The sequence below is a fragment of the Amblyomma maculatum genome, chromosome 3 (genome assembly GCF_055883805.1).
Source record: "Amblyomma maculatum isolate TAMU_Amacu chromosome 3, ASM5588380v1, whole genome shotgun sequence".
In the NCBI taxonomy this organism is placed as follows: domain Eukaryota; kingdom Metazoa; phylum Arthropoda; class Arachnida; order Ixodida; family Ixodidae; genus Amblyomma; species Amblyomma maculatum.
In genome coordinates this window covers 10,504,969-10,525,888 of record NC_139346.1, presented here as the reverse complement: position 1 = coordinate 10,525,888, position 20,920 = coordinate 10,504,969, and the positions used below count along the sequence as shown (strand labels likewise).

The window sequence follows — 20,920 nt, the reverse complement described above, 5'->3', positions numbered from 1 at the left end:
GCGAGTGCTTACATCGGGGAGCGAAAGGCAGCGATGCACAGTCATGCATTGCATCACAGCGGATGGACGAAAACTACCGCCTTACGTTGTTTTTAAGCAGAAACGTCTACCTGCGAAGAAATTCCCTGATGGCATCTTTGTTCGTGCGCAGGACAAAGGATGGATGACGGATGAGCTGGTTACAGACTGGTTGAAGTGTGTTTGGGAGAAGCGACCAGGGACGAATCTTGCGACGCGTTCTCTACTCATCCTAGACAGCTTCAGGGGGCACCTGACAGAGAGCGTGCGGCAACAGCTCCGCGCATCTAACACGGACTTGGCAATCATACCTGGAGGCATGACCGGCATGCTTCAGCCGCTGGACGTCTCCATAAACCGCCCTTTAAAGTGTGAATTTCGTCGTGCGTACAGTGAGTGGATGGCAACGGCCCTCCACCAGAAGACTCCAACCGGCCGACTGAAACGGGCATCGCTTGTGGCCGTTTCCCACTGGATACTCGAAGCGTGGGCCACGGTTTCGTTCGAGACTGTGGAAAAAAGTTTTAAGGTGACAGGGATATCAAACAGGCTGGACGGTACGGAGGATGACCTCATCTGGGACAAGGACGAGCCTGAACTCCCGATGAGTTCGGAGGAGGAGGAGGACGACGACGAGGAGTGATGTTTTGGACACGGGACGAGCCTGAAATCCCGACGAGTTTAGCAGAGGAGGACAAGGAGTTTTTAAACAATAATAAAAGCAGGTACCACTGCAAATAATTTTTTTCGCTGTCTTTTTTCTCATGTAATCGCCGCACCCCCTGATTTTCACCCCAATCTCGGAAAAAAAAGTGCGGCCATTACACGCATGTATACGGTATCTGGGTTCGACTGTAAAACTGGGCAACCTAGATGTTTAACATGAAAAAAAAGTGCCATGACAAACAAACGAAGAGAAACCTCTTCAAAGTATGCTGTGCACACAAAACAAGGACGAGAAAGTACTTTGAAGATATGTCTGACCAACTCATCCAACAACGCACTCTTTTGAACTGTGCTCCATTGCAGACAATGGCACCGCACAGACGACGGCACACACAACAGCTCGGCTGCTTCCACCGTGAGCAACCTCAGCAGCCAGGGTGCACAATTTGTTTTTGTTCGTTTGTAATGCCCTTTGCATAGAGCATCTTGGCTGTGCAATGACCTTACTATGAATCAGTGTAGAAGCCTTTGCAATGCGAAGAAACATCTGTATGTCTGGCTTCACAGCACACGTTTATCATGTTGTTTTAAAATACATGCCTCTGCATATTTTGTCAGAGTACATGTGAACTGCCTACACTGTGAAACTAGAGAATGTTTTGCCTCTGTAAGTCACGCTGTGCCAGTGGTGACCCCCACATACAGTCGAACCCAGATATATCGAACTCAAAGGGGATCACGAAATAGCTCGATATATCGATAATTCGATATACAGAAATCGGCTTGGGACAGCACTTACGATGCGAAAAAATGATACCGTATTTGCCGCGTAATCAACTCACCAACTCACTCGCATAATGAACCCACCCTCCGCTTTTGCACTTGAGAATTTGGAAAAAAAAAAGCGTTAAGGCCAGCTCGCTCACATGCAAGCGATCTCAGCGACGAGCGGGAGTGACAGAGCAAAAAATTTACAACTTGTTGGAACTGCATCCCTGGCAGCTCAAAACGAGGTTTCTGTGTCGTAGCGGCGGAAATCGCCAACGTTTTCGCTTGCTTGTCGCACTCAGTTTCGGTCGTCTCATCCACAGCTCATTTCTTGCCAGCGTGCCAAGATGCTGCACAGTGATAATGTCGCCGCGTGTTTATCTTTTGATAGCTCCTGCGGTGGCGAAGAGAGAACTTGGCAGACTGCCCGTGATGGCTTGATTGTACAAGCCTGGTTCGATTTATCACGCCGCGCCTGGGGCAGGCGTAGTCCACTGCCACAAAATCAATGGAAAGCGTGATACAATTGCTGCAAATGCTGTTTGAAGCGAAAAATGCTAAAAGCCAGTGTCATGACCGCAGCTGACCGCGTGCTTTCGTTGATTCATACATGCAAGAATAAACGACTCTCGCAAAAAAAGAAAAAGCAGCTTTGTAACGCCATATCTTACGCTACGCCGCGCGTACAGCGCAATGATAAAATAGACGACTCTCGCAAAAAAGAAAAAAAAGATCTGCCGTTTCTTAACTTCAGCAGGCGCCATAGCCGCGTCAGCCGCCGCGCGCAGAGGGTTCGCAACACACGCTGGAGAAAGAGTCCGATGTCTGTCTGAAAACAGGCTGAGCTGGCTTGGCACATGCGTAACGCATGCTACTGCGAACAAAGGCCGGGAAAGAGGAAGGAGAGAGATAGGCAGGCAAAAGAATGGGCACACCCTTGCGCTTCACTCTATCGCGTTTTTCCCCTCTCGTTTCCACCGGTTCTCTCTGGTTCATTCACGCACATCTTGCAAACGTCACGTGCTGGCGCATGGGAAACGATAACAACCGCAAATGCGCACGCCTTTGGGGAATGGGTGCGGCGCTGCCCTAGCCGAATTGTCCCCCCTCATTCCTTCCGCGTATGACTTTAAAACGTCACGCGGCAAACGGCCGAGGGTGATGCGATCGTCTTTGGGAAAGGCACACTTTCCAGTGCGTAGTGCGGAGTTTGATATATCAAACTACCAGTGAAATTGAGTTCGATATATGACGCGGCTTTCCTATACTTTTACATGAGATTTTCAAGGGGATATTCCGCGAGTTCGATATAGCCAAAATTCGATATATCCGGGTTCAATATACAGTAGGCTCTCATTAATTCAAACTCGAAGGGACCCCAGGATTTTGTTTGAATTATCAGGAAGTTTGAATTATCAGAAGTTTTTGTACATACAACTCTGGGCAAGATGACAGAGCACACTATGACCAGGCATCTATTTGAATCATTTTTATGCACTTCCATACCTCAACTACACAAAATAAACAAGCAGAGGTGGAAGGTACACAACAAGTTTATTGGTCATCATCTACTGTTGACCAGACCTTTTAAAAAAATCGTGAATGGTCGACTGCTTCCGTGCTACATGAGCTTTCAACACAAAGCTCTCTATGCCCGTGAGAGCAGCCAGTTCATTTTCAGAGTTTTCTGTTGTCATCAGAAATTGGCAGACTTGAGCAATGTGATGGAATGCTTGTGCAGATGTCACAGTGGATTGCTCTTGCAACTCCTCCTCACTTTCACTACTGCATTCTGGTGGCATCACCTCCGCTGCCAAGTCATCAAGTGTGTCCTCCCTGCACACACACAGGTTATCATCAGCAGCTGCATAATCGCTGAGGTCGGCAGCTATGTTGTGCACTTGCAGAGCAGAGAGCTCTTGGTTTGCATCGTCGCTTTGCAGGCAACCTTCATCTTCACTTTGCTGGCAGTCAGGCAAGTCACTGCTGCAGCCAGGGATGCGGAAGGCGTGCTGAAAACAATTTCGAATTGTTGTTGGCGTCACAGCACTCCATGCAGCAGTAAGCATCCCCAACAATGAATGCAGTGTTATGGTGTATGGCATTGAATTATCCATACACACCAACATTCTCTTAAGTAGCAGCTTCCTGTAGTGGACTTTGAGGCATTTTATTACCCCTTGATCCAGGGGCTGGAGGACAGCTGTTGTATTGGGAGGCAAAAATTCGAGGCGAATTGCTTCCAGCCCCTCCACTTCGCCATGTGCAGGGCAATTGTCGACGATGAGCAATACTTTCCTCTTCGACCGCTTGAACTGCCCGTCCAGGTTATGGAGCCAATCCTCAAATAAGGATTGCGTCATCCATGCACGCGTGTTTCCCGCGCAATCAAATGGCAGTGTTCGGACACCTTTGAAGCACCTGGGGCGCTTTGACTTTCCGACAACAAAAAGTTCAGGCTTTCGTCCATGTTGGCACAAACCATGACTGTCAGCCTTTCTTTACTACTAAGTTTTCCGCCAGTGCGTCGCCCTTTCGACACAAGGTCTGATCAGGAAGGCACTTGAAAAACAGCCCCATTTCGTCGGCGTTGTAAATGTCAGCCGGAGTTTATTCATGCAGCAGGCTCTTCAGTCGCGTGTGCTGCCAGTCAGTAGTTACAGCTTCATCGACCGCTGCCGCTTAAGTTACAGCTTCATCGACACGCACAATTCTATGCGTCTTTGCTTCTTCTTCGGTGAGCATATCTGCAGCAGCTTTAGTCAGACTGACGTCGCTGAAATTAGATATCTCGCTAACTTTCTCATCGGTCGAATCGTTGTACGCCGCTCGGCGCAACAATTCGTCCAATTCCCACGGAATTTCGATGAAAGACTCAAACGCTCGCGCATTCAGCAATTCAAATGCCATTATTTTATTCCATCAACCCCCAGCCACCGTCGCGCGCTAAGAAGAAATGGCCGAGCTGGATGCGGCGGTAGCTTCTTGATTGATCTTTTCTTTGGCACTCTCATACTCTTGCTTCTTCTGTTCAAAATCGGCCCTGGCTCCGTCGTAGCTAGACTTGGCAGGATTGTACGCTTCTTTCAACTTATCAAACTGATCCTTCTGTGCCTTGACTTCTTTGGCAATGTTTCCCATCATGTCTTTCAACCCCTTGCTCACTTTTGCACGTATCGCGTCCACGTCGTCGATGCCGCTGTCGGGCGTGTCGTCGCGCAACGACTTCAACTGTATCGGTTGACTCATGTCGTGTTCCACGTGCATGTCCTCTTCATCGTAATACTCGTCGGCACTATTAGCAAACAGAATCATCATGGACGTAATGTTCAACGGTATTACCACTCGATAATACACGTCGTATATTAGCGAGTGTAAGGTATTGAAAAGCGTGCTCACTACTGCCTTCTTGTTCTCCTCCGAAAGGCCCTGTACATCCTTCATCAATTGATTCAGATTCGATGTGACTACAGTATTCAGCTGTTTAGAGAACGTGTCGTCGTTCGCGATCTTGGATAGCGAAAGCTGTACCAACTGAGAGTACGGAACGTCGAAATCGTACAACTCTTCGTATCTGTCCAACGTGCGCAAGTACAGCCAAGTGTTCCAAATGCCTTCTCGATCAAAGTCCCTAGTTTCGGTACGCTTCAGCATCGCGGCGAGCAGGGTGGTGAATGTAGCCTCCATCAACATGCCGCACAGATCGAACGCGTTGTACGGGTGACCGAGCACGAGTTTCGCGTTCGCAGTAGAGTCCAGCATTGAGTTTAGCAACTGGCACGTCTCTGTCGATGGCGACGGAATCGGGAAGTATTTCACCATCTTCGCAGCCTTCTGTACTTCATTGTCGCCAAAAGCAACTGTTCCCACTCTCGAGTAAATGAACATCCAAACCACCGCGTCTCGGGGGATGTGTTGAATTGTAGCGAATTCAGCTGCGAGGGTAGTAACCGTGCTGTGGCTGGCGCAGTCAGTCCGAAAAGCAGGTCACGTGCTACAAAGTCGGCCGACAAGCGTCACTTTCGTACTCGTCGGCTCCTTTTCTTTTTTTTTCCTCGCGCGGCATGTTGACGAATGATTTGCGGTGAGGTGCACTTATTGTTACATTTTTTTACTTTTTGACTGTTACGATATAAAAACGCAAATTTTGAGCTAGTTGCAGCGAAGCAGCAGATATTTTTCGGTATGAACACGCAAAAAGTGCGAATTAACCGAATAGCGGAGTTTGAATTAAGCGGTTTTTGAATACATTGAAAGCATAGCGGGCCAACTAAAATTTTGAATTTTGTTTCAATTAACCGAAAGTATGAATTATCAGAGTTTGAATTATCGCGAGTCTACTGTATCCGGGTTTGACTGTATCACCATGTTTTAAAAACACATCGAAATGAGGTTTCGCAATCCTACAATATGTTTTAGGGTGTACTGAGCTTTTCTTCATGAAGGGCCCAGATCATGCTTGCAATCCTGTATTCCTATGGGGTGCATTTCCACCCATGATGCCGAAAGGGGCTGCTGGTAGCACGCATGTCACCCTGGAGTTAGATGCGCACCATTTATGAAACAGAAAAATGTCATTTATTCAACCCCCGCTAATTAGAACTAAAAGTGCGATCCTGGCTGGCCCAAGTGAGTCCAGTTGATTTGGAAGCGAGATGGTGTGCTGGTACTACCCATGCAACCAGTGATCATCAAAATAAACCTCCCTAGACCTGAATGATTTCACTCAAGTTATGACAACTGTTATGGATAGCTGTAGTCCCACGAAGGATGACATGACCAGCCAAGAACACAAACTGCCTGGCAGTCAGGTAGCACAACACAAAACTATCAGTAGGGGTTCTGCGCACAAACCTACATTGTGACAAAAACGTATCACCTTGCTTAACTTGGCGCCATCCTGCACTGTTCGTACGCTGCTCCATATTGTATTTTGGGGTGCTATTCTGACACCTAAGCTGCACTTCTTGTTCACACTTGCAGTGATGCATCTTGGTTTGGTGCTACTGCAAGGAAATTGGTCAATTTTGGAACTATTCCTCAACGTGCACAAAACGACTTGAAACGCTGTTGCCACTTCATCTCAAGCGCAGGTGTTGCGATGAAAGTGCGATGAAAACAGCTTCCCTAGCCCACTCGATGTCTGGTCCCTTGAAGGCTGAATTAACGAGGATCTACTTGGTTGAGATACAAAGCATTAAAAGATTTAAAAGATATGGGACCGTTCCTCTTTCCCCTCTCTCGATAATCTGATATTTCATCTTGTATGCCAAAATGCAACTTCTTGCACCGATAAAGTGAGCACTATGCATAAGAAGTAAAATTTCCTTAGTGCACACGTTTGGGAAAGAAACTTACAATGCTGAGGAAGTGTGAATACGACATGAGAAACAGAAACAAAAAGATCTTGAGAAGGCCTAGCAAAGATATGTAAACTCACTGCTCCATTAACGATCAGCCACTGCAGAGTATTCAAGATAATGACAAAGGACTTGGCGTGACCTAGAGGCGTTCCATTACGATGCTGAATGTGCTTTTCTTTTTCACTGTCTTTGCACATGCTTGCCCATAAAAGAGAGCTGGTCTGTACCTTGGCTGGCTGCACCTTAAGAGCGAGCAGCTGGAGCAGGGCAGCCAGGTTGAGCATGCATCCGTCGGAGGCCACGTGCCGGGGCTCCACCTGGAGCTGGGCACGCCGCTCATTGGCCTTGAGCAAGGACCCCAGCCAGGCCAGCACCTCCGGCCGCCCCGCCAGGAGCAGCGTGCGCACCACCCCGTGCAGCTGGCCCTGTAGTACACAAAGATACTAAGTGCTACTCTTGGACATTTCAAGGCATGCAGCAAAAAAAGAAGAAAACGCTCTAAAGCTATTATACTGTAAGGCATGCCATTTTCAGTGGGAAGGAGGCATGAAGCATGTTCGCATGAGTTGCTGAGTGGCGCTTCACTGCTCAAGCCTTTCGACGGAGGCCTAATGTGTGATGTGCAACGTCAGTGCACAACCCCAGATGGTCCACATTTCCAGAGCCTCTTTGGGACACAACTTATAACAGAAATAAATGTGGAGAAAACACAAGGTACCCAATGGGGGAGTTTCCCCATCTGGTGATGGTGAGGTGCCAAAGCCATGTCTGAAACAGAAAAGGGACTAGAAGTACCAACGTTACTTGTCTCATCATTCGCACTATTTTTTCTGTTTCAAACCACCTTCATTTCTTACTTCTTCATTCCCACATGAAATAAAATCAGTTGGAAATAAGCGCTCGTGCCTTTTGCGCTTTCACAATCGACATAGCCCAAACTCCTAGGTGCATTCTTTCAAACATGGTCGCTAAAAAACGTCTTCTCCGCCAGCACAAAACAAGCTTTCTGTCTGGCATTCACACCTCCTCTCCCAGAAGACATGCAGCACGCACCCTGGCGGCCTCCAGCATGGCCTGCAGCGTCTGGTGGGCCAGCTGAATGTGCTCGGGGTCCCGGTCTTCGTAGTAGGCCCGCACCAGACCCGGCTGCACACCAACCGGTGTCAGGGAGGAACACACAGTAAAACACCAGCCCCACCTCGTCCTCGGCAAACGGTGACAGGGCCAGAAATGGCCCTAGCAGTGACAGCCGGCTCAGCTCACGGCCTCCGCTGCCAGTCAGGGGTGTCGGCAGCCACAGGGGATCCTCCAATATCTGCAAGAGAATCAAATATGGCACAACCCCAATTACACCATTTTCACAGGACCACGCCAATCGATTATATAAAATATCTCTGAAGGCATCCTCTATGCAGCTATTTGCCGACGAATGTATTGTGAATCGAAAAATTCTCACTGATCACAATGTTTCATGTTTGCAAACATGAATTCAGTCCTGGTGTTCCACTTGGAAGATGAATTTAAATGTCAAAAAGGCTGTTTTACCAAAAAGAAACCTATTAATTCCCGGTATATGATTAGGTTTGGTTTGTGGGGTTTAACGTCCCAAACAGACTCAGGCTATGAGAAATACCGTAGTGGAGGGCTCCGGAGTAATTTCAACTATCTGGGGTTCTTTAACATGCACTGGCATTGCACAGCACATGGGCGCCTTGCTTTTCGCCTCCATTGAAAAGTGGCCGCCGAGGCCGGGATTCGATCCCGCATGCTTGGGCACAGCAGTCGAGTGCTGTAACCACTGTGCCACCCCGGCAGGCCCGGTATACGATTAATAACGGTCTAATATGTAAGGATGCTGCATACAGTAGAACTCTGCTATAGTAAACTCAGATATAGTAAAAAAAACTCAGATATGGTAAAGTGTAACTGAAGTCCCAATTTATCTTCAATAGACAACTGTACATTTTCCCCCCTTTATAGCAAAGATCTTTATGACAAAAATCTGTTATAGTAAAGTTCGTCTGGCACGGCGACGCCTTCCCACGAAATGACATCGCCACATGCGTGCTACCTAGAATCGCGAAGCAATTTAAAGGGAAAAAAATTCAAGGACACTTTGGCGACTAAAGTGATGAAAGGCGAAAACCCAGTGAAACATTGCAAACATTTAAATGAATATAGGTTCAACAATGATATGTTTAGGTATTCATTCTTTCCCCAAGCGGTTAGAGACTGGAATTCTCTGACTGATGATATTGTGAAGTCTACTACGCTTTCTTCATTCATCTCTAAGTTGTGTAGTGTTGCTTATGATTCGTAAGGATAGTTAATTTGAATCTCGTCATTGATGTGAGTGTGGTTCAACATGTGCGTGTTTTATTTTAACACTCCGTTAATTGACTAGTTTTAAGTCACTGGTTTCAAATTTTCGATGTTTTTTGTTGCTTTGTTTTGTTCCTGAAGGGCACCTACAATTTCTGTTCCATCTTTTTGCTTGTTCCTTTTGTATAATACAATCTCCCAAATCTGCAACAGCCTCTACCGTGGCTAGCAGTACGTTGTAAATAAACAAATAAAATATATTTTCCTAGATAGAATAAAATCTTCAATAACTAGGCTTCGTGCATCAATTTTCTCACTTCACCAGAAGGGAGAATGTGCATTAAAATCACCAACTACCGCACAGGATTCCGGTAGTTGATTTGTAAGGACTCATAAATCACTGAGAGTAATTTTTCAGTTTGGCTCGACATAGACGCAGCACAGTGATTCGTCGTTTTTGCAGCGCGTAGCCGGACAAAGAACGGAGGAACAAGTAGGACGTACAGGCGCTGATTGTTTTAAATGCGAGTGGCTGCCACCGCTTCAAACGCTCACTTTTGTTCACTAGCTGCAATATCTATGATGGCAACACCACATGAAAGCCTGCTAACTTGCGCTTGGTGAAAAACTGTTATATTTTTTCAGTACGTTTGTATGCTGCACAGTGAACACCTTCGACACTCCCTCACCAGAACAGGAGTTGGCCACCCCAGTGCAGTAACTGGCCGCAACCTCCCATGAACAGTCCTATAAAACCCCAGCCCTCAGTCGCCAGCGGCTGCGGAGCAACCGACCACGGCGGCGATCATACCTGTGACGCAGTGAGGGGTGCTAAAAATCAGGGCTCCGCTGGACAGGCTGCCATTGGAAACTGACCCTGGCAACATAGAACTAGGAGCAGGTTTCCTTGCCAATAAGTATATACCTGGTAATGTAGATGACTCCTATAGCATTATTGATAGCCTAGCAGGCATCGTAATTAAGTGGTATAAACTGAAGGTTGTACAGGCAGTTGAAAGATTCTACGGAGAAGTAGAATTGGCAATGCGAAAAGTAAAGACGCAGTATACTGTACTAATGGGAGACTTCAATACCAAGGTAGGGAAAAAGCAGGCAGGTGACCAGGCAGTGGGTGACTATGGCATTGATTCTAAGAATAGCAGGAGGGAGTTACTAGTTGAGTTTGCAGAGTGGCTCTTAAAGCTACTTTTCCAATTTTCGGCCAAATTTGATAAAACCTGGCATTCTGATTCGGTTTCTTGCAGTGATTTTAAATATGCAGCTATTTTTCCAATTGGCCAATTAGTTCAACGTAAAATGAAATTAATTGTTCATAATTTGCAGAAGCAATTAAGAATTAACTGCACTACAAAAAGTTAACACGGACACTTTGCTAGATACTAGAACGCATAACGAAGTTAGGAGCACTTTTTTGATGTAACATCATCATCATCAGCCTGATTATACCCACTGCAGGGCGAAGGCCTCTACCATATTTCTCCACTTAACCCGGTTCTGTGCTAGCTGCATCCACTTGACCCCTGCGAACTTCTTAATCTCATCCGCCCACCAAATTTTCTGCCGCCCCCTGCTACGCTTTCCTTCCCTTGGAATCCAGTTTGTTACCCTCAGCGACCATCGGTTATCCTCTCTTCGCACGACATGCCCTGCCCATGCCCATTTCTTTTTAATTTCCACTAGAATGTCGGTAACGAGTTATTTCTCTGACCCACTCTGCACGCTTCCTATCTCTTAACGTTACCCCTACCATTTTTCATTCCATAGCCCTCTGGGTTGTCCTCAACTTAAGTAGAACTCTCTTGGTTAGCTTCCACGTTTCAGCCCCATAGGTGAGTACAGGCAAGATGCAACTGTTGTATACTTTCCTCTTGAGCGATACCGGTAAGCTGCTAGTCATAATCTGCGAGTGCTTGCCAAATGCGGTCCATCCCAATCTTATTCTTCTTGTTATTTCCTTTTCATGGTCCGGATCTGTGGTTACAACCTGTCCTAAGTAGACATATTCGCCTACTACTTCCAGTATTTCGCTACCTAATGTAAACTGCTGTTCCTTCCCGAGGCTGTTGAACATTACCTTAGTCTTCTGCATATTGATTTTCAAGCCTACCTTTCTACTTTTCCTGTCTAGGTCATCAATCATTATTTGCAGTTCATCTCCCGAGTTGCTTAGCAAGGCAATGTCATCAGCAAATCGCAGATTACTGAGGTATTCTCCATCTACCCTTATCCCTAACTGCTCCCATTCCAAGTCTCTGAATACTTCCTCTAAACAAGCTGTGAATAGTACTGGTGAGATTGTGTCTCCTTGCCTAACACCTTTCTTTATGGGAATTTTGTTACTTTCTTTATGCAGAACTATGGTTGCTGTGCAGCCACTATATATATCTTCCAGCACTTTCACGTACGGCTCATCTACCCCCTGATTTCGCAATGCCTGCATCACCGCCGAGGTTTCAACCGAGTCAAATGCTTTTTCGTAATCAATGATGTAACAAATATTAGCAAAGTTATAGCAGTTCAAAGTTCACTGCTCCAAATGTGGGTGCCCTCCTGTCTGATTTAGAGCAAAATTCTACTAGAAAGCATAATGAATACAATGTTAGGAGCACTTTTTTGATGCAACAAATATTAGCGATGTTATAGCAGTTCAAAGTTTTTCAATTTTGCTCTAAATTGTATTCATTATGCTTTCTAGTATCTAGCAAAGTGTCCACGTGAATTTTTTATAGTGCGCTTATTTTTTCATTGTTCCTGCAAATTATGAAAACTTAATTTCATTTATCTTTTGAACTAATTTGCCAATTGGAAAAATAGTTATATATTTGAAATCAGTACAAACTGAATCAGAATACCAGGTTTTATCAAATTTGGACAAAAATTAGGAAAAATAGTTTTAAGAGCCATGTCCCCCTTTAAGAATCATGAACACATTCTTCAGCAAACGGAAGAACCGGAAGTGGACATGGAAAAGACCAAACGGAGAGACTAAAAATGAAATTGACCTTTTTTTTTTTGCGACGTTTATTGCCTCAGGGCATAAAAAATGCTGTGAAGGATGAAGGGTGTGGTCAAAGAAATGAAAAAAGGTTGGCAGATGCAATGAAGTCGAGGAGTGAACGAAGATGCAGTCCCAGTGTCCAAACAGCCTATGACTGTGGATTATGGGAGCAGAGGCCAGCTGCCACCAGGTGCTGGATCCGCGTTGGCTTCAGCGCTGGACATTCCCACAGCAGGCGATGAATGTCAGCTTCTGTATTTCTGGATTTACAGACGGGGCACCCAGGGTGTGGATACCAATGTCGAAATTGAGGCCACTTTCTAATCACTGCCGCTGTTAGGGCCACCCCAACTTTGATCCTCCTCTGCACGGGTTAGACCACAGGGGAGGTTTACTGTACACGGAGGTATCAGAGCACGTGTCTGGTGTCAGAGGTGTTCCTTCTCGTTCAAAGTAGAGTAGCATTGTCCAATTTTATGAGGCTCGGAGATGTCGAGGTTGAAGGTGAAAGGCCGGTCGCAGAATCCGCCTGGCTTTGATCCCTTAAAATGTCACGCGGAGTCCATTCAATACGAAATGGCTGTGGTATGCGTGCCACTAGACTTTGGCAGATTTCTGTGCTACCACTAACGCGTCTAAGTAGCTTTGTCACCTGGAGAGCGTATGACAATACGGGTCGTGGGAGGCATGGGAATGACAGAGTGAATTGCACTGCAAGCAGTTCCGCACAAAAAGAAGATGAAGGTTCCGGTAATTGAAACGTCAGTGAAGATTTGCTAGGGCAGTAAACTGCAGTAGTCACTTCACAGGCTTGGATGCTCGTGTCGACATAAATTATAATGGATCCTTGTGGCAAGCGGGCGTCTTGTTCCATCCTGTGTTCTAGGCCGTGATATAGGTATGAGCAGATGGAGAATACCTCAGTACAGTCAAATCTCGTTACTATGAATACCAGATTAACGAATTTTTCAAATTAACGAATATTTTTAAAATCCCCAACTGATTTTCGATATTTTCAAAGTAAAAATATTTCAGTACTACGAATTTCAATATAACGCATATTTCAGATTAACGAACATAATTATTTTTTCCGCTATTATCTAGGAACATCAGTATAACGAATTCGGCTCTGGATTCCAAGGGAAGGAAAGCGTAGCAGGGGGCGGCAGGAAGTTAGGTGGGCGGATGAGGTTAAGGGGGGACCCGGCTCTTCGGGATCGAAAATCATCCCAAAAACCGAATTTTCAATGTCCCATTTTTGTGATCCTGAAACGTTTCCGCACCTATTTGCAAATTTCGGTGCAAACATACCGCATATTCGTTGCCCTAGACGATTTTAAATACCAGAGTCTCCAAGCACGGCCCTTTAAATTGAGGACAAATCATGCTCAATTTCCGCAGCATGTAACTCAGGAGCACAAGGCTCCCTTGGCACCATTTTGATCTCGTTCGAAACTGCGCATTTCAGACTTTTTTTCGAGTCAAGCGGCAACACTGTGCATACGCTGGTTGAGATGCGCTCGTGGGTGGTCACACCGGAGAGTGGCTTTTAAAGCCTACACAGGGTAAGCGCAGCGCGTAGCCCTGGGCGGACACAGGGCTCATCGCGTCGGATCGTCAGCCGGTTCGATCGCGAGGCGAGACTCGGAAGCTTAGGCCTAGCCTGGTGTAGGGGCACCTCCGAGGGCAGCGCACATCCCGACCATCCCGCGCCTCCCCAATCAAAGCCTTTGATCCGATGCAATAGTGCTGTGAAGCGATTCTTTTTTTTTAGAAAGAGCTGGGTGTAGTTCGACATGACGGGCAAAGGAGGCAAGAACAGAAAAATGAAAGTGGAAAACCCAGAAGTGAAGTGCAAGTCCTGTGACAGGTGGGTTTTCCTAGATGAAACCCCTTTCGAGGACCTGGCGGCTGCGGCAGAGGGGGAACCCTTCACCTGTGCTATCTGCGTCCGAATGGCTGCGCTGGATACCCGGGTGGAGGCAGGCACCATGGTCAGAGAAGATGCCACCATGCGAAGAGCGCAAGGTGTGGAGGAGTGGAGTCTGGCAATAAGCAATCTGACCGCCCGGCTCGAGGTGGAGACGGCAGCATGGAAGAGAGAGCGGGAGAACCTGGAGCACGAACTGCAGGCAAAGCGACATCAGCGAGAGGCCTTGCAGGAAGAAGTTGCCTTCCTAAGGAGTGAAGTCCTGGGCCAGCGATCGGCACCCAGGATCGACCAGGCACCAGGTATTGGAGAGAATGGCGCGGAGGATGCAGACGCCAATGAGGCCAAAGAAAGGCCAGTCCACACTGACGGTGCGGAGTCGAGTGAGGCGCAAAGCCAAGTACCAGATGGAGAGGCGCAGATCGACCAGTTCACAGGGGATCAAGGTTGGCAACTGAAAATAAGCAAGAAGCAACGAAAGAAACAGCAGGCAATGAGGGCAGCCAAGGAGCCCCGTCCCCAGTGGATCACAGTCTGCCGCAGGCAGCCGAGACCAGTGCTCTGTGGAAGGATCGCCATGCGTTCGTGTTTGGGGATGAGAATGCAGGCAAGATAAAGCGCACAGTGCTCCGAGAGACGGGGTGGAATAAGCGGGTGCAGTTCCGCACACAGAAAGAAGCGACGCTCATGGATACGATTGAAGCGGTGGAGAAAGAGGCAGAAGTGTGGAAGGCCTCGGAGGCCTTAGTGATAATCTATGCAGGCCCCAGGGACATTGCAGACGACTCCACAGAGGGAGGCGGTGACCCAGAAGTTGAAGCATGCTCTCTCAGCATGGCAGGAGAGAGCGAAGTCACACCGCTTCCTGATTTATGGAGTGCCAGAGGGGCCAGATGATCAGGATACTTGCAGGGCCTGGAATGAAGGAGTCCGGCAGGCCTGCTCAGAGGTACGATCCAAGTGCGAGTTTATTAACCCCTCAAGGCTGCTTCAAGGGCGACTCCATAGCCCCAGCTATGGAGCCAAGGGGGCCGAAGAGTTGGGGCAGCGATTAGGGCAACGATTGTGCGCTTTTTTAGGACTGCGCCCCCGCAAAAGAAGGATGAGACTGAACCCAGCAGCACCAATCATAGAGGCTCTGGGCCAGGCAATCATGCAGATGGTGGGTTTTCAGCAGCGAACAGAACGGTCCGTAGGCAAGGGCGCCGCAGGGGTCGTCGCCGGCAACAGTACGATTCGCAAGACCCAAGCAAGGGGTCATGCGAGACCCATCAGTCCCTAGTGACCGTATGCTTCCTGAACATGCAGGGGGTCGCAAGGAGCAGAAGTGGGGAGAGCTCCAGGAACAAATGCGCCAACTGAAAATAGCAGCATTTGCAGTGGTGGAGACGCACCTCAGGGAAGAAGAAACCCCCCCGCATGACCCACGTTTTGTGTGGGAGGGTTGCAACCGAGCCAGGCACGAAAGCCAAGGAGGAGGAATTGGGTGTTTGTGGGGTGTGACTCAGCGATGGGTGCGGGTGCGACCGCACTGTAGCGAACACATGTGGATGACAGGTCGTTTATTGGGTCAACCTGTGGCACTAGCGGTTGTATACCTCTGGACTGGTGACCAAACAGCAAAGAACACTGAAGTGTGTAGTTGCTTGGCTGCAGATGTGGAATTCTTCGCTCAAAACCACGAGGTGCTGATGATGGGTGACTTTAATGCTCACCTGGAGGATCTGGATGACCGCACAGATGCAAGTGGGCGGCTCTTACAGGAGCTGGCACAACAGGGTCACCTTATCATAGTGAACCTTTCACAGAAGTGTGAGGGGACATGGGCAGTACGGGACCGGCAGTCGTGTATAGACTACTGTCTCATGACAGAGGGCCTGTATGCCAAGTTAGAAAAGATGATCATTGAGGAGGATGGCACAGGGAACCTTGCCAGTGACCCCAATAGGTTGCGGCTGGTCTTTGGCCGGGGCAAGAAGCGAAAGACCATGCAACAAAGCAGCACAAGACGGCCCAGTGTTCAAGAACTACAGGAACTGGTGGACGACCTGGAGAAGAAAGTACATCTCATGGGCTCTTACACTGAAGAGTGCATGGGGATGCTCAGAAGGTAAGAGAAGAAAGCACAGTGCAAAGCCATGGTGGGATGCAGAAGTGGCAGCAGCTATTAGACGCATGCAGGCTCCACAGGCAGACCATCAGGGATGGGGAGATGAAGGATGTGGCACAGGCTTGGGAGTCTTATCGGGACTTGAAGCAAGAAGCTGCGAAACTGGTCCAACAGAAGATACGAAGGATCAATGCACAGTTCATTCGCATGTTGAAAGAGGCTGGTAAGCAGGTTCCTCAACGGTTTTGGCAGCATGTCCAAAGGGGCCAAAAGAACACTACCCAGCTGACACTACGGAGAGCCTCGGATGCAGAGGAACTGCGCGGAGACGACTGCATTCCTTTGTTGGAGGAATGGCTGCAGAACCCCCCTACAGACACAGGGCATGACAGCTCCCACTGAACACGATCAGTGTCCTCTGTTCAAGGGCACACTGGCAGACACAGGAGAGGCTGGGCTCCGTCAGGCCCCAACAGATAAGCAGGAGCGAGCCATGAAGAGGGTAGATGCGGGAACAGCCCCAGGATGTGACGGGATGCCCATGAGCTTGGTGAGGGCTTTCGGACCTCTGGTCCAGGCTCGCTTATGGGACCTGCTGGAACTGGTGATGACAGACGCAGACATTCCAGATGACTGGAAGACAGTGAAGGTGAAACCACTGTACAAGGGTGCGGGGGACAGGAGGGATCTGGCTAACTACAGACCCATCGCTGTCACCCCAGTACTGTACAGGGTAACAATGCAGGTCATCAAGGCCAGGCTCCAGAGGTGGGCAGAGAAGCAAGGAGTCCTAGGCGAGCTGCAAATGGGTTTCCGCCCCGGTCGCCGGATAGAGGACAATCTATTCGTCCTCGCACAGTGTATAGAAATGGCTACGAAGTACAGTTCACCCCTTTATGTGGCATTTCTAGACATAGCGAAGGCGTATGACTGTGTGAAATGGGACCTCCTGTGGACCATGCTGCAGGAAATGAGGCTGGCTGCGCAAGGCATTGAACTCCTTCAGGCCTTTTATGCAGCTCCATCAGCGGTGGTGGAGTGGAACAATGTGGTGACGGCGCCCATGGAGATGCACCAAGGCAAGGATGCCCGCTCTCCCCACTGCTGTTTATGCTGTATGTGAGTGGGGTGACACAGAAGCTGGCAGAGTCGGGATGTGGCTACACTTTGGAGCACAGCGAGGAAGCAGCGCTGGTAGTTCACCGGATCCCAGCTTTAATATACGCTGACGATTTCGCACTGTTGGCAAGATCACCCGAGGAGCTGCAGCCGTTGCTGGACATCTGCGGTGTGGAGATGAGACGGCTTGGTCTGCGTTTTAGCTCAACCAAGTGTGTGGCTATGGTGTGGGGGCCTCACAACCATCAACCTGATCGAGTGTGGGATCTCCAGGGCAATGCAGTGTCACAAACCAACGTGACCAAGTACCTTGGCATCCGACTGAGTGCGGGAGCGGATTATTTAACGGCGCATGAGAGGCTCCTCAGAGCGAAGGCCGCTCGCACGAGAGGCATGTTAGGTCAACGGGCCTTGTGCAGCTACAACCACTACGAGGTCACAAGGGCACTCTGGAAGATGGTGGTGGTCCCGGGTCTGACCTACGCCAATGCCGTACTCTGTCTCTCGGCGGGTACGAGAGAATTTTTGAAGAGACGCCAGAGGGAGGCCGGCCGAATGGCACTCGGGCTACCCAAACACGTCCCTATCGAAACCATCCAGGGCGACATGGGTTGGTCGTCATTCACAGCCCGGGAAGCAGTGGCGAAGGCGGCGTTCGAGAACCGCCTGTTCCATCTCCCCGAGTCGAATGTGGCCCGTCAAACACTCGTGCACACCATTTTCACCAGCCGAACGACGAGATGGACGCGCCGAACACGATCTCTTCGGCAGAGGCACCGGCTCCCGATGGTATCGTTGGCCACAAAAGCATCGGAGCTGGACTGCACAGCACAGCAGAAGATCCGGACCCAGGTACAGCTGGTCGAGACGGAGGAATGGAAGAAGACTTCCGAAGAAAAAGTGTCATTGGACCTATACCGGGCGGAGAAGGACACCATCTGAAAGGAGCTGTGGTGTGATAACTCGCGCGGTAGTGGTTTGCTGGCACAGGCACGCTCGGGAGCGTTACGTACACGCAGGTGGAGAGCGAAATTCATGGTTGGCCTCACGACTGTGTGCGCCCTCTGCGGGGTGGCAGAGGAGTCAACGGACCACGTGGTACTCGAGTGTCCAGCTATCTCTCCGCCCGCCCGTACGATGTCACTACCTGTAGCACTCGGCTTTAGGCTTGCCAGTGGAGAGGCAGCCTCAGTGGATGCGACTAAAGCTACAAAGAGACGATTGGAGTTTTGGTGGCGAGCAGCAGGGAGCAACATCCTTGTGACGCGGCCGCAGCTACAGTGATTTTTTGTGTGTTTTCTTTACTTTTTGGCCACGCCTTTAGCTTCTTGAAGTTAAACCGGCGACCCGATATAAAGAGTGGGCCACCATCACCATTACCATCAGATAAAAAGCAACCACAAAAAGAACACGCAACGCACGTTCCCATTGGCCAGTCAGGGCACGTAACCAGTATGGCGGGTGATGATTGGCTCAAATGGAGTGGGTAGCCATGGGCATCTCAACAAAGACGCCATTTTGTCAAGGCCTCTCCGACGTGCATTTCACCATGCCTGGAGGCCCGACGAAGTTTCGGTCGCTACGGACGTAAGCGAAGGAAACCGAAGTGCACAAATGTATCAAGCCCACCGGAACGCGCTACGGATGCTCAGCAACCCGATGTGGACTAAGAATCGCTGCAAGAACCCAATGCTTCGCCGGCTCTGCAGGACTATGTGGACAGCACGTCGTTTTGTGGCGACTCCAGCCGCCTAAGAATGGATGCAGCACTCGTGACAGCCAGCGAACTGGAAGAAGTAAGTGCCCGTGAAAAAGCTGCACTCGGAAAGCTGGATTCGACGCCTGCCACAGAAAGGAAGCTCCAGTGCTTTCCGGCTACTACCGCGGAAGCGTCGGTCGTGTCAGCTGCGCAGTATACTGTTGTGGACCTTGCTGCAGTGAATGTTCTCCTTCGTGTTGCGGCATGCAAAGAGTGCTGTAGTGACTTGAAATTAGTGCGGGGCGACAGTGACTACGAGACCTGCGGTGAAGTTGCCTCAGAATGGAGCTCGCGGAGGGTGGAGATCGAGAAGCGGTGCAACCCCTTCGAAATTAATATACTCGTAGGATGAGCAATGCTCTCGACTGGCAATGGCCAAACAGCCATCAACAATATATTTGCCACTATGGGATTGTCCGGCCGCGGCATGCATAAAAAAACATTTCAGGGCAACCTCAAAAACATCCTTAGACCTGCTGCAGTGCGAGCGGCCGAGGCTGCTATGGAGCAGAGCGCACGCGAAGTGACTAAGCTCTATGAGGAACTGTGGTTCGGGCACCGCAACAACATCGCCGTGTGTTACAACGGAAGTTGGATGACGCGCGGCCACTCTTCACACATTGGTGTCGGTGCCGTCATTGAGTTGTTTACGGGCTAAGTGCTCCACTACGTAGTTCTGAGCAATTTTTGTTTGGGATGCGAAGTTGGCCCGAAACCTGGCACAGAATGCTATGAGGAATGGAAAATGAGCACCAGTGCCAAAAAAACACTGACTCTAAGTCAGGACAAATGAAAGTGGAGGCAGGCTTGATTTTATTTCAAAGGTCGATTGAGACGCAACCTCCGGTACACAACTGTCCTTTGTGATGGGGACAGCCGGACTTATGATGACATTACCCAGGCTGAAGTGTATGGTTTTGTGCAAGTTAAGAAAGAGGACTGCATAAATCACGTTCAGAAAAGGATGGTGACGGCACTCAGAAACCTGCTGCAAAAGCACAGGACTGAACATGGACGAAGCCTGGGAGGGAAAGGGCGATTGACAGCGGACCTCATCACAGAGCTAAGTGCATATTATGGCCATGCGCTAAAATCCCATGAAGGTGATGTGGAAGCCATGAAGAGGGCAGAAATGGTTACTGATTGCCATGTTACTTCGACTAATGAGGAGCCTAATCATTCACAGTGCCCAACTGGCGAAGAATCATGGTGCTGGCACAATGCTGCGAAAGCAAAGGAAGAGCCAGTCCCTAAGCACAAATATAATTTGCCAAAGGATGTCACCATGGCCCTGTTGCCGGTTTATCAGCGGCTTTCCGAAAGAAAGCTGCTTGAAAGGTGTCCTCGAGGAAAGACTCAGAACTCCAATGAGGGTTTGCACTCGGTCATCTGGAGCCTTGTGCCCAAAGCACGACACTCTTCACTTTTTGCTGTTGAAGCAGCTGTTGCTGAGGCAGTGTTGCGCTTCAATACAGGGAGCCAACATGCAGTGGCAGCAATCTTAGGGGAACTAAGCACAAACGTGCCAAAAACTGGCCTCAAGAGGAGTTGAGAGAGAGATGTACGCCGCAGCCGCATGTCCGGCAAGAAACTTCAAGTTTCACATCTCCTGAAGAAGAGAGTGAAGCACAGACACCAGGACTCCATGCACCCCGATTATTCTTCTGGGGCATATTGAGTGGTTTTGACTGGGTTTTTTTAACTTTCCAGTGAATAAACATGTTATAAAACGTTTTTCTTCGTTTTCTCAAAATCAAAATATTGGTAACGGTACATGTTTGGAGGTGCAATATCTCTGGTTCTACTTATGATATTGCTATAATTCCTTTTGCAAGCTAAACTCATG

General features: G+C 48.8%; 1 protein-coding gene across 5 annotated transcripts in view; it reads right to left on the bottom strand.

Annotated features, from left to right (window-relative positions):
- Nucleotides 1-20,920, bottom strand: part of Ube4B (Ubiquitination factor E4B) — a 373,326-nt gene that overhangs the window by 160,141 nt on the left and 192,265 nt on the right. For 4 of the 5 annotated variants that reach the window (XM_084597297.1, XM_084597293.1, XM_084597295.1 and 1 more), the window contains 3 exons: nt 8,014-8,130; nt 7,869-7,961; nt 7,043-7,240 (listed from right to left, as the gene is read on the bottom strand). The exons of the other annotated variant lie outside the window; for it this stretch is intronic. In XM_084597297.1, coding sequence (XP_084453423.1) covers nt 7,043-7,240; nt 7,869-7,961; nt 8,014-8,130 — 408 coding nt within the window. The remainder of the gene's footprint in view (nt 1-7,042; nt 7,241-7,868; nt 7,962-8,013; nt 8,131-20,920) is intronic. 5 annotated transcript variants of the gene reach the window in all.